This window comes from Equus asinus, chromosome 8 (genome assembly GCF_041296235.1).
Source record: "Equus asinus isolate D_3611 breed Donkey chromosome 8, EquAss-T2T_v2, whole genome shotgun sequence".
Taxonomy (NCBI): Eukaryota; Metazoa; Chordata; class Mammalia; order Perissodactyla; family Equidae; genus Equus; species Equus asinus.
This window is the reverse complement of record NC_091797.1, coordinates 91,990,330-92,004,308: the sequence shown is the minus strand read 5'-3', so window position 1 is coordinate 92,004,308 and position 13,979 is coordinate 91,990,330. Positions and strand designations below refer to the sequence as shown.

General features: G+C 43.4%; 1 protein-coding gene across 4 annotated transcripts in view; it reads right to left on the bottom strand.

The window, feature by feature from the left end:
• NF2 (NF2, moesin-ezrin-radixin like (MERLIN) tumor suppressor) overlaps positions 1-13,979 on the bottom strand; it is a 73,861-nt gene that overhangs the window by 46,318 nt on the left and 13,564 nt on the right. For all 4 annotated transcript variants that reach the window (XM_014835115.3, XM_014835121.3, XM_070516334.1 and 1 more), the window contains exon 2: positions 1,411-1,536. In XM_014835115.3, coding sequence (XP_014690601.1) covers positions 1,411-1,536 — 126 coding nt within the window. The remainder of the gene's footprint in view (positions 1-1,410; positions 1,537-13,979) is intronic.

The following is a 13,979-nucleotide window of genomic DNA, read 5'->3' as shown; positions in this document are numbered from 1 at the left end:
TGGCAACCCTTTGTTTCAAGGAACCTCTAGAGATGCCCCACAAAATACTTGAGCATAGTCAGTAAACCACACTGCCTTTAATCTTCTAACTATTTCATCCACCCACTAAAAAGCTGAACCACCTGCTCTCCAGAATGAATTTCATTTCAGGACATAAACATGCCATGTGACAGGCTACAAGGCTCCACTAACATGTGTCATAGTATATTTCCTTTGAGCAGCAGGTTCCATGGTTCCTGATGCCCCCAATCTAATATCCATTTAGCCAACACTCAGGTATGATTTAAAATTTACTTTGCTGAGATTCACAAAAAGATACAGAATGTTTTGTAGTCTTTGATATATAACTCTCCATCATCCTGGCAAAATTCCAGGTGGCAGTGCCTAAGAGATTCAAAATAAACCTGATCTAGGACAATCCTGCTGACACTGGTACACAGTGGCAGTTTGATCTTCATGATCATTGGGAATTACCATATGAAATTTCTAACTATCGGGGATTCCAACATGAAGATTCAGATTACTGAGCACGTATATAAACATAATTTGAACACTTGAGTTTAGAGTCAAACTGGTAAAAAGATGGGAGGCTTTCACTGTTTATCATGCCCTGTAGTTAGAAAATAAAATCAGCTAGGTAACTGCAGGGGGAATTATTTGGGAAAAGAATTAGATATTGACTTACTTTGAGATTCAGAGGTCTTTTAGGAATTACTGACAAAAGCACATGGCCCTGCTCTCCAACATCTTCATGGTTAGGTAGGCAGGTAAACAGGTAATGATATCCTGTGTGCACATGGGAACCCAAGCAGCAGGTAGCTTTCCTAGGCAATATCCATGAGAACTGCTGGGAGCCCAGACTTATCCACCATGCTCAGAAGCCCCAGAAAATCAGAGGGACAAAATGGACACTCTTCCTTCACCACGGGGACCAGGGCACTCTTTATTCCTTAGATCACATTAATGATTAAATCGAGTTGGGCCATGGTGTTTCTCAAAAAGATGTTTAAAAAATTCCCTAAAGAACATGAGCCTCAAGAAAATCTTTCAAAGATATAAATTGAAAAAAAAGGATAATATAATAGTAATTTTTATTCACAAAGCCCGACTAGTGGTTCAATAAACTGAACAGCATAAAGCCAGAAGCAATCAGCCTGGTGACAATGAGTAAAGAAGCCAGGGATGGCACAGTTCAATCCTGCTTGGACCTGCTTGCCTAGGAGAGCCTGACAGGAGTAGAAGGCCTGTGGCACCTCCAGGACCTGCTTTCTGCATGACTCGCTTCAGGACTTGCCCCGTTCTCTACTATGCACCTATAATGCCTCATAAAGAGTAAATAAGCTAGGCACATGCTCAGGGAAAAAGCAGAGCACACATCAGTCCACTGGTTTCATCTAGTTCCAGCCCAACCTTTTTGTCCATTTTGAGCCAGGCCACGGTGTCCTTGATTGTGTACTGCAGTCCAAAGAACCAGGTTTCCCGAAGCCCCAGGGTCCGGCACACCAAATCAAATAAGTCCTTCCCTTTCCACTTCATCTGCAACATAAAAACCAACAGCGAAAGGCATTGTGAGCAAAGGTCATAATCTACTGGCACAAAAACCTTTTCTCTGGGTTCCATACTCCCGGATTCCGAAAGATGGGAATGACACTAAGATGGCTGATGAGCACAGAATTCCTAAACAATTTTAAAGCATCCTACACAAAACCAGGAGCGGGAAAATACCAATTAGAGCTTAATGGCTTAATCACTACAAAGTATGCACAATACCTCCCTTGGACAGTTCCTTACAGATCTTAATATCCCCAAAGCTGCTAATTTAGGAAAGCTGGTAAATAAGCATCCTCATTTAGGAGAGTCTAGCCTCTTGAGTTAACCTAGGGCCATGGCTAGCTTCCAGGGACATTAATTTTCTTGAGATTTTGTCATTGATTTTTTTTAAAAAAATCATGACCCTGTCCTTTGAAAAAAAGGCTAGAGCTTTTTTAAATTTAAAGACTGGTTTTACCAGAAGTTTTTTTAAACAGCAACATAGGGGAGGAAATTGTAACCAAAGTCATAAATCATGAAGAAAAAGAACAATTAGAGACCACTCAGCACAATCACAGGTCTCTCCTATCACAATGCATAACTGAGGCCAAAGGGGAGGTGACCCGCCCACAGTCCCACAGTTACGAGGAGCAATTTCAAACTCTAGGTATCTAAACCCAGGAGATAAACAGACACCAATACACTGCAGTGTGCTTATCCTACAGCCTCACTTCCAAAAGGACCCGAATCAATGGCTGCTAAATCCTTCTTTCACCTATTCAGTCTTATAGCTGGAAAAGCAAGTTCAACATCTTAATAGGGGAAAAAAATGCCCAGCAGCTTAGTAAATGTTGCCACCTTGTGGTTTTCAAGTTAAATCACCCAGGATGTTCCCATACTTAGCCGGTGCTCGCCCCCCACCCCAATAGCCTTCAACTCTCAGGTGGACATTCAAATGTACACCTGGGTACAGTTAATGTGCACGTGAGATGAGACACATCACAGAGATGATGATCATAATAAGAATAATCTTGAGATTCAAATACAAAGTTGCCTGACACTGGAAGAGCAAGACCACTCAAGCGCAGAAGCATCTGTCTTTCTCCTGCCCTCGTTAGAAATCTCCACCCAATGTCCTGGTACGCTGCAGATGCATAATGAAAGGAAAGGAAAAAAATGTAGGGTTCAGAGACTTGTTATAAAAGCCAGAAGGAAAAAATAAGTTAGATCTCTAATATCTGATTGGCTTTTGCTAAAAGCTGATTCTACAGGGGATTTTTCAAGTAGGCCTTCTATTTTTAATATACGTGAATGAACAGTGTGTTCTCTACAAGGTGCTCAACAGGAAAGCCCATCCCTTCTCCGTGTTTACAGTCAAAGTCAAATTGCAAAGCAGCCGCCTAGATGGAAGGACACCAAAACCGCAGCAGACAAGTGGTTGGGATACGGAATGGCTTTGTCCTTCACTGGGGCTGCCTCTCCTAGATGTCCTTCTACCTCTGTCCCATCCCTCTCTGTGACTTTAGTGGGGCCCCGGGAACACTACAAAGGTTGAAGTCGTTAGAAATTACTTTGAGGGGCTGGCCCCGTGGCCGAGTGGTTAAGTTTGCACGCTCCGCTGCAGGCGGCCCTTTTCGTTGGTTCGAATCCTGGGGGCGGACATGGCACTGCTCATCAAACCATGCTGAGGAGGCATCCCGCATGCCACAACTAGAAGGACCCACAACGAAGAATATACAACTATGTACTGGGGGGCTTTGGGGAGAAAAAGGAAAAAAAAAAAATCTTCGAAAAAAAAAGAGATTACTTTGAGTAGGATAAAATAAAATGACAAGTTTTATTTTAAAAGAAGATCTCCTTCCACTTTTGTAAGACTTAACAATGCTTGTTGGCACCCCCATTTCCCAGTCCGACAATAGGACAAACGGTTTTTTAATTCACAGCAGGTTTTAATTCCTACAGGCAGACTTCACTAAAGAAATGTTGTTTTGGAAAACTAGAAGCTTCAGGATGCTGATTATCCTCTTGTCTCTATTTTAAGCCAGTACATAGTATATAAATTATAAATGACTACCTTGCTACAAGATAATGTAACACTAAAGAACAGACACTAACTTGGAGAAGTTAAACACCCAAGGGCCAAGAAGATCAAGGTAACGATTCCCAATCTGCCATAACTCACGGCCACGGCTGGGCTGTGCTTTGGCACGATGGGGCCGTCTGCAAGTGGGATGTGCAGTGCACGTATGCGAAAGCTGTGAAGAGAATGAGTGAATCTCCTGATTCGGGAGTTTAAATTCTCAAACATCATATAAGTGCAATTTCCCTAAATTCCTTTCTACTTCTTTGTTTTTAAAATGCAAAATTATCTTTATTGAATGCAAAGAGACAATGTCTTTGTTCTTACAGAACTTGCAATAAAGAGAGGAGAGCGGGAAAAATCCTCACACCGATTCAGAATGCCCTACTGAGATTTTTAACTCTGACTCCAACATCATAGTGTCAGAGTTGGAAATATGGGTGAGTAATTTACCTACTGTACACCCATCCCCTTTTTGTTCAAAGAAGGAAACTGAGTCGCAGATTCTTTGGCAGCCTGCTAAAGCCAACACTGGCCTTTTTCATGGTGATCTAAGGTAGGTAACCCCCACTCACACCCACACCCCCCCACCCCCCCACCCCCCCACCCCTCCACACCCCCGGTCCTCTAGCATCTCTTTTCCTGCTCTGTAGGGTTCCTTTGTCTTGCTCTCCACTAGCACTCCCCAGCCACCTTTTCCAGCAAGTGACCAGTGTCTTAACACTCTTCTCCCACCCTGAAACAAAACCACTCTTAGAAGAGTCAGATATTGCTTGTTCACAGTTCAATGTGAATTAAAGGCTCTGCTACCTCTCATTTATTCTTTCAACAAGCATTACAGAGCACATCCCATGTGCCAAGCAATGTGAGACACTGAGGATACAAAATGGCAGAAGCATGGTCCCCGCAGGACACTCAAGCAAGGACCCTGGTCAGAAAACTCTTTAGAGAACAAGTGAGAGTTAGACGAAGAAGAGAAGGAAATAAGTCTGAAAAAGAAATCATGATATCTACAGGGAATTGCAAGTCATCTGGTAGAGCTGAAACACAGCCTGAAATTAGGAGGGGGCTTGGTGGGAAGGGAGCGTGATGCGGGCCAGGTGGGTCGCCATGGAGTCTGTGAAGACTCTTGGGCAGAGGAGTGATGGAATCCGATCTGCATTCTAGAATGTGCTCTGACAATAGGATGGAGAATGGGTTGGAGGCAGGGAGACTAGAATCAAGAAGGACAGAAAGGAGGCCAACTCCTGCCTTAATGAAGGCAGTGGGAGGGAGAGAAGACAGCCTGAGAAATGGAAAGGAGGCAGACTCACAGAACTGGTGCCTGAATGCCAGTGGGGACTGGAGGAGAAAGAACCAAGAGGGACACTCGCGTTTCTGGCTTGAGCACCAGGTGGTTCCACTAAAGGGGAAATGGAATACAAGAAAAGCAGCAAGTTTCAGGGGAATAGATGAGCAATTAAGTTTTAGACAGGATAAGTTAAGGTGCCTGGGGAAACCAGGTAGAGAGAAGTCCTAAATACATATGATTTAAAGTAGCTCTACTTATAAAAGAAAATGTTCTATCTTTAAGTAATTAAGAAGTTTTTCTTTTGGGTTAAATCTAAACTTCCAACACGTTGTTTACCTACATGAGGTTGTACTTGTCAAGATGCCCTTCCCCAAATGTATAAGACTTGCTTAGTCCTCCTAATCTGGCTTTCCACATCTTTACAGATAAGAACCATTGGTCACAGTTGCTCTGGTGGTTCTCAGGACACCCCGTGAAGGGAGGTCTTGGGATGTGAATGGGGCTTCCTTGGTGCCGGCCGACTCATGCACATGACCAGGCTTGTCTTTATAGTTTTATCAGTGATCCACTGCACTGTGCTGATGCTGAGAAGTCATCCTAATATCTCCCTAGATTGTAGGTACCTCAGAAGAAGAGCGACATCAGTCATCTCTCTGTTCCCCACAGTGCCCAGCTGAGTACGTACACACAGGACACGGCAAACAATGGCCGTCCAATGGAAGACCTGATGCCTTCAAAAACCCAAGGCTCAAAAACTTAAAGCAAAATTAACCCCCATTCATCCGCTCCTTCAATAAATATTTGGTGAACATACATTGTGCCCAAGCACCACCCAAGGTGCAAGGGATAAATGGGGAACAAAAGAGACAGTCTCTGCTCTCACAGAACAGGTCTAGGGCATGAATCAGGAACAAATGATCACTTCCCTCGCTCCACACATAAAAATCAACTCCAGGTGTGGTTTTCAGCACCGCAACACTTGTGAGTGCCACAACAGGGATACCTAGGACTATGGGGTCCTCCAATAATTTTGGAGGAGTGGGAAATGGCATCTACACTGACTCTCCTGGTGGGGAAGAGGAGCCAAGTGAAGACTGGGCTTGGGGAAGGAAGAGTGAGCAGGGAAGTACGTTCCAGGCTGAGGGACCAGCATATGCAAAGGTCTAGAGGCAAAAAAGCTTAGATGGTCCTCACAGGAAATGAAAGTATGGTAGTTCAGTTTGACGGATGAATAGACTGGAGAACACCGCTATGCTTCCAAAAGGATGAAAACTAGAATCTAAAACCAATTCTTTGTCATCTATCTCTCTGTCTCTCATGTGAACCTCAGAACACAGAAAGTTATGTGAATGACTGTTTTCTCCTTTTTCCCAAGGATGGAACAGAACAAGTACCATTCTAGAAACACAGGAGAGAAATTAAATCATTATATAAGATGGATGCCTCAGGACATTAGGGCTTAATTCTTTCCAGGAACCAGTCTAAAAGGCATAGATAGGCAATGGTTATCTAATAAAGGGATGAATCTCAGTGTTGTCACTGTGTGACCTTGGGCAAGTTATTGAACTTCCTGGGCTTCTGATGGGGATAATAAACAGAACCTGTCTTAGCAGATTGATCTAAGGATTAAGTGCATTAATACATTTAAAAAAGCCTAAGACAGTGCTTGGCCCATAGTAAATACTCAATAAAGGGTAGTTATTATTCATTCTAACCCTGCCTCTTCTCCGTATATTCTTAAGTGATCCTGTTTAAAGCCTCCAGTCCTGTTTCACTCCATGGATGATGGATGACAGATCAGAAAGGACACCATCAATTCTCATCGAGCTAACCATGCTATCACTCATTTGACCAACATTTATTGACCACTCACTACATTCTAGTCATTGTGCCCGGCACAAGAGATAAATGATGAATTCAGGACAAGACACTGTTCCTATTCATGTCTGACAGGGAAGACAGGTAAATGGATAACGAAAATGCAACCTGGTAAATGCTAAGAGAACAGAGTGCGGTGGGAACATGACTCGGGCCTGGGGTCCGGGGGGTGAGGGGCTTCTCTGAGGAGACGCTGTCTGAGCTAGGTCTTGAAAGCCAGGCGGTAGCTGGCCCTTGGTGAAGGGGCTGAAGGAAGGAAGGTCACGCCAGCCAGAGGGAACAGCATGTCTGCTGCTTGGGTCCAAGCTGTTGCAAAGTGAAGGAATGTTCTTTGCACTTTTCTGGGATCTGACAAGCAGCATAATTATCCTATCTGCAGTACTGAATGTTCAATGCAGCACTGAATACGCAGCTTCGGCCCCACGCATGCGATAGTTTGGACTCTCCACAGTTGATGAGGAACCAGGTTGCTGAGGCACTGGTTCTGAGCAGTCACACATCCCATAACAATACCTGCCAGGGTTCTAAGAAGCCACGACCAGTGGGATGAGTCTCAAGTTTATTTTTCTCATTACAATATTTCCTTTTCTGATACCTGAGCGCACATAAAGCCTTTCAGGCTTTGCACTCATATTACTTAAAGGCCTTTTTGTTAGGGTGTGTAATTTTTCCTCAATAGACTGCCCAAAAACAGAATAGCTCCTGGTTCTGATGAAACTTTCATTTAAACCCATCTCCTTCCACCTGCCAAAGTGTTCAAACTGCTCCACCGACACCACTACAGCTCCTCACCTCACATCAGCCTAGTGAAGAAGAGGGAGGCTCAGAGGCACACGCTCATCTGGCAGACAGAGAAAGAGAAGTGGAGGAAGTGTGAAAGGTGATTTGAGGGAGAGGAAAGGCAGGAAGGAGCACAAATCTGGACTCCACGGCGTGTAAGCACCTGCTCCGCAGGCCTTGTCCTCAAGATGCCCTTCAAGCAGAGGCGCTAATGGTGGTGAATCTGGAAGTAAGATGCTTCTTGCTTTGTAGCTGTGCGCTCCCATTACTTTACAGGCTGCAGTGCTATTTCACAGATATACACTCGTGCCTGTATCAAAGATAGATGTGTATGAACTTTATAAACAGGACTAAGTGCTGTCAGCTTGTTATTTTTTGTAGGGGCTGAATTTATGAGCTTTACCCAGAGTAAAGTGCTTGTAATTTATCAACCTGGAATGTTTTAAGTAAATAGCACTAAGCACTTACCCTCCACAGCAGGAACGTAGCTGGAATGCAGGACTTTTCTGTTGTAGGAAGTAACTGGCCCCAATAACCTACAGGGCTGATTGGGGTCTATTAACTGGGGAAGCATTATGAATAACGTTCATGAGAGTCATCTTACACTTGGCCAAGCATAGACTCACAACCCTATAACTATGATTTGTTTTCCGCTTTCACAGTCTTCACGTTGCATTTCTCCCATTGTTTCCTTTGGGCCAGGCAGCCATCGGCAATTGAAGCCCTCTCATTTGCTGATACGACTGTGTAGGGTGAGTAGGAAACCAGCCACATGAAGAGAAAAGGCCACGGCTAAGAAAAGAACAACTTCCCTGAAGAAAAAGAACCGAATTTGGCTTCCGTATGTGAAATGCCTTAGAACACACAGAGAAACTTCAGCTTTACGGGGAAGACTCAAATCTGGAAAAACGTACCAGAGAGGCAGTATTCCGTTTCACTGAGGTCTGGGGGACAAGATAATCAGCCACACAAGGAATGCTGTTTGACTGGCTGCCTCTCCACAGAAAATGAAAGAGAACCAACGAACCCAGCATTCGCTTATCAGGGTTTCTTCTAATTAGCTCACAAGCCACCCTAGCATTTACCACAGAAATTGTCGAAAGGTTAGCTCCCTTTCAGATAGCGCAACAGAAGGAAGTGCGCCTCCCCAGGCTCAGGACATGTGCTGCGTGCTTACTCTTATCTCAGAAATGGAAACCCAAGGGTGATTGCGATTTCCCCTCTCAATGTTTATCCCTAACTGACTTTTGCAGTCGTGGCTGGCCTACAAGAACCTACTTATAGAAGACTCGAGAATTTAAGATGCTAACGGACCAGATCCAAACCTAAGTACAACTTTTATTTGTCCGTTTTGAAAAAAATAGATGCCAAATACCTCAATTTACAAGATAAACACAATGGAAAGGGTTATAAAAATGATTCTCCTGTGCAGCAAATGAATAATGAGAGTTCCATTAAAATCTATTCTGGTTAATCAAAGAGGACAAAAAGTGCAATAATGCCAGCATAAAACCGACACTCCCCACCTCAGGGTGTGGTATCATAGCACCACACAAGCAGGTTCTCGTGTCTCATGAACTTAAAACTCCAAAACTATCATGCCATTTCCTGTCACAATTAAAGGATGCACCACTCCTACTCAGCTGCTATTTCTCAACATAAGGGGAAAAGGGGATCCTCCAAATAGAAACAGGATTTTAGCAAAAAAAGAGATTCATTTCTCTGCTCTACTCATCATGACCCCTACATCCCTCATCTAAATCTGGGCAAAATCTCAGAAACCTGAAACGTCTTCTTCGCAAAAAAAATCCCAAATCCAATTTCTTGCCCTGTCAGTTTCTGCCATAATCTACCACAGCAAGTAATTTTCCTCTCCCAGTCTTCCAACCATCTCTGTTAGTATGCCAAATCTATGTATCTATTTATTTTTATTTATTTATTTTTTTGACGAAGATTAGCCCTGAGCTAACATCTGCCACCAATCCTCCTCTTTTTGCTGAGGAAGACTGGCCCTGAGCTAACATCCGTGCCAGTCTTCCTCCACTTTATATGTGGGACGCCTGCCACAGCATGGCTCACCAATGGTGCCATGTCCATACCAGGGATCCGAACCGGCGAACCCCAGGCCGCCCAAGCGGAACATGCGCACTTAACCACTGCGCCACCGGGCGGCCCCTGCCGAATCTATTTAAATTATTGGTTTCAAGGCCCTTCACCAATTCTCTCCTTCAACCAACTGCCCTGCCTTGTTACAACCCAGCCTGCGCCCTCCCAAGTCAGCAAACCTACGTGCTTCCATTTATCCATAACCAGACCTTTCTAAGATCCATTCCTTTATCCCATGGCTGTCCCCACCCCGGTACTATACCAGGTACATGAGTCAGTATGTACTTTATATACACGGAAAAATGAGCTGTCTGTCTTTCCCCAAGATTCCTGTCTTTCCTCCAGTTCTGCAGATCACAAACTCCTTGAAGGTAAGGGCTACTATACACACACATACACACACTTTATTTTTATTTTTTATTTTTTTGAGGAAGATTAGCTCTGAGCTAACATGTACCACCAATCCTCTTTTTGCTGAGGAAGACTGGCCCTGAGCTAACACCCGGGCCCATCTTCCTCTATTTTATATGTAGGACGTCTGCCACAGCATGGCTTGACAACTGGTGCATAAGTCTGCACCCGAGATCCGAACTGGTGAACCCTGGGCCGCCAAAGCGGAACTTGTGAATTTAACCACTGCACCACCAGTCCCAAGCACACTTTAATTCTCCCACAACCCACACCAGTCCTGCACAATATGTGGCCACTCCATAAATGCTTGTGGTTGGCTCATGATGTTGATGATAATGATGATGATAACTAGATGAGGCTTCTGAGTAGAAGAGCTTTCTAAGTAGTGATTGTAATGAAGCAAGACTTTATGACACTCCTTATTAAAATTCTAATTGCATAAGTGGGCCTTAAGGTATATATTTTCCCCCTTTGGTGACACATAGTGATTTCCTCTCTCTAAAGATACCTTGGCAAGGAAATCTAAATCTCAAAGAACCAACCAAGAAAAATTTCCAGAGAACAAAAGAATCTAGTAAGAAACAAATCATAGCACCTTGCGAAGCCACAAAATGGAGATTTTGAACTCCAGTAAGTCTTTCAAAACAAAATGAATTATAATTTTTTTGGCAGGCGGGAGTCATATGTGTGCAGCTTCTGGCATGTTTCTGCTGAAGTGGAGAGAGGTCACGGCAGCAGGAATGAACCCAGAGAGGGGATCTGTGTCCTAAACTATCCCCCTCTAGCCCACAGAAGCCAAAACCTCGGGTGAGCCACACAGCTCCACTGGGCCTCAATTTCTTCATTCGTCAATCTCTTATGCCCCTTGCAATGCCGAGATTTTATGATGCTATGAGAAAAAGATGAGGCACTTCCAAGTCAGCTGACAGATGACAAAGCAAAAAGAAACAATACAGTGTGGTGCTATAAAAGCAATACAATCCCACAAAAGCAAAGAAGACCATTGCTGTCTTCGGAATTTGGTTCACAACATGAGGGCAATCACGGCCTTGTCGAATAGCTATAAAACACCCAAACCCGCTGTGTTGGGAACATCACCTAACCTCTCTGGGTTTCAGTTTCCACAACCGTCAAGTGGTCTTTCACGATTAACACCCTCTGAGTCTAGACCTTGAGACAGTTTTGCAGAAACCATGTAGGACTTTTTTCATTGCTATAATAATTTTCTTTTAACCCTTTAACATCCCAGTCCGTATCTTAAAATCAATTTCAGGAGTGTAAATGACACTTAACATTTAAGTTATGTGTGCTTTCTACATTCTTTTCCCTTACTCAGGTTCTGCTATTGCTATCGTGTTCCTTACTCCTGATAATCAAGAGGTGACTGTGTAACAATGAGCTCTCTAATGTAACAAAAACGGGAATCATAAGGCTGCTGAAAAATAGGAGCTTTTAGCACCTAGCGCACTGTTGATATTCAGCAATTATCAATGGTTACAAATGCTTGAAATACTGAGAATAAAAATTCTGCAGAGAGCTACAAATGGGAAACAATAGTAAATTCAGTGCAGACAGACACTAAGCTAAATTTCAAATGTCTAAACATGAGGTAAAACTAGCAGACTATGAAATAACAATCCATGACTAAGTATTATCCAACCGAGTAATTCGTCGTGTCCTGGCCATTGCAAAAGCTGTAGTTTGTATTTAAAAGTGCATTCCCTCAAAAAAGTTCTCAGCATATCAGAGCTAGAGCATAATCCATTCATGCAAACCGGCTCACGGAGAACCCACAACCTAGCCCAGAAAGAAATTTTAAACATTCTGTTTCTAGCTCAACCTTTTGATTAAGTTTCACAGTCATCAATGATAAGGACACTGACTTTAACAGATTGGAAGGTACAGAATGAGTGGGTAGGACCAGCAAAAATTTCTGCAGATGGATGAGAACTACTGTGGACTGAAGACTTTTTTTTTAACATATTTGAGGCTGATTTAATCTCAAATCAACATGAGTAGGATGCTAGATATATACACTGTTGGCGGATTTAAAACCATAGATCAGATAAGTTTAGTAATTACTCTGGGCTTCAGTTTTGAGTTTAATCTGAAAGCCAAATTATCAAAACTACTAAAAATTGGAGACTAAAACTGGCAAGGTGGGTGGGAAAGCCATAAGTAAAGTAATTCACTAATAGAAAGTTTTTGTGAATTTTCCAAAGCTAGGTCCAGATTTGGCAAGAAACAAAAAGAACTGTAGTGAGAGCTGGAAGAAGAAAAAGGCCCGATGCCTTTACAAACGATGTGCTCTGACCCCACCTAGCGGTGCTGGAGTGATTCCTAAACTGGGACAAGCACCTTGAGTCTCAGCACAGTGACTGAAGATTTGATTAAAGATTTTTTTCCCCCGAAGTCAGTATTAGTTTGGTAATAAATTTTTACATGCTAAAAATGTACTAAAACGTGGATTTAGAATCTAAATTAGACAAAGGACAGACAAGAGGATAGAACACATCATCCTGTAACAAACCAGAGAAGCCTCATCACCAGCTGGCTAAAAAGATTAGCAGCTCTGAGAAAACTCAATTCTGCATTTTTAAGACCTCAAATGCTTTAACTTCTGAAATTAAAAATAAACAAGCACCCAAAATGTTCTTGGACAAGAATGCAAAACTAGCATGAATAATTGGAGAAGTCATTCAAAACAAAGGAAAGAGAAGCATTTCAAAATGACACATTGGGGACAAAAGAATGGAGAATAATTAACTATTGACAGAAATCAGAAAAGAATCCTGTTATCACAGTGGACATCAAGCTAAATAGAGATCAATTATATAGCACGCTACAAAAAAGAAGATCCTTCAACATGGAATAAGACATAAGGTAAAGTTCATTATGTTTAGACTAATTATAGTCTGAAGAGTCTACAATTACAAAGGCATGGATAACCTGAAGAACGTTCAAAGAAAATGAAGGGGAAGATTAAAGGACAAAATTGGCAGTGCCTCTAGTGTGAGACTCTTCCTCTTTGTTCCCAGACTCCCAACTCATGACAGCATAAGAAGCTAACATTTACCAAGCCCTTACTGTGGTCAGGCCCTGGGCTAGGTGCCCATAAAGGTCCATCTCATTCATGCCTTAAAACAATCCTATAAGAAAAATACTATTATTCTCCTCATTTTACAGACATGGCAACTGAAGTTTCTAGAGGTAAGTCCAAGGAGGACAAGAGGCAGTGGGAGGGCTTTACCCACGCCAATTTACCCCTTCTCTCAGGACGCCCGCTCTTGTTCCCTCAGCAATATTCTTCCTGTCCTCTAGAAGATTCTCTCACACCTACATGCTCAAATCCTGAGAGGACTTCCTACCTAAGAAGGAAATATGAAAGAGGGAGTTGTGCAATGAGCTGCTTCTGCCCAGATCACCCGAAAAAGGATGTTAAAGCTGAGGGCCTTTGAAATCAAATTCTTCTCCCTCATTTTTCAGATGAAGAACTGAGGCCTGGAGGGAAGAAGAGACGCACCCAGGGTCACACAGAGGAGCTCTGCCTAGAAGCCAGGTGTTCAAACACCAGTTCAGGGCTCTCAATGGTTTTACACAAGTAACACTCTGACTGTGCACCGGGACCGGATACAGTAAGGTATGCTGACCTCCTGAGCCCAACTTTGGCCAGGCTTGACCCAAGAACCGCCTCCTGCTTGGCTGGCCTTCAGGCTCTAGGACTGGCTTTGGACCTTGGTACCTCCTGAATCTTGGCCCTAGGAGTTCTGCTCATTCTTGGTCACAGAAGACCCTGATCCCTGGCCTCGTCCTCCTGGTGCCCCGGCCTTCGGATTCACCGGACCCTTCCATCTGCCTAGTTTTGTCCCAGCCCCCAGCTAGTTCAGGTTTCAGTGTGACACC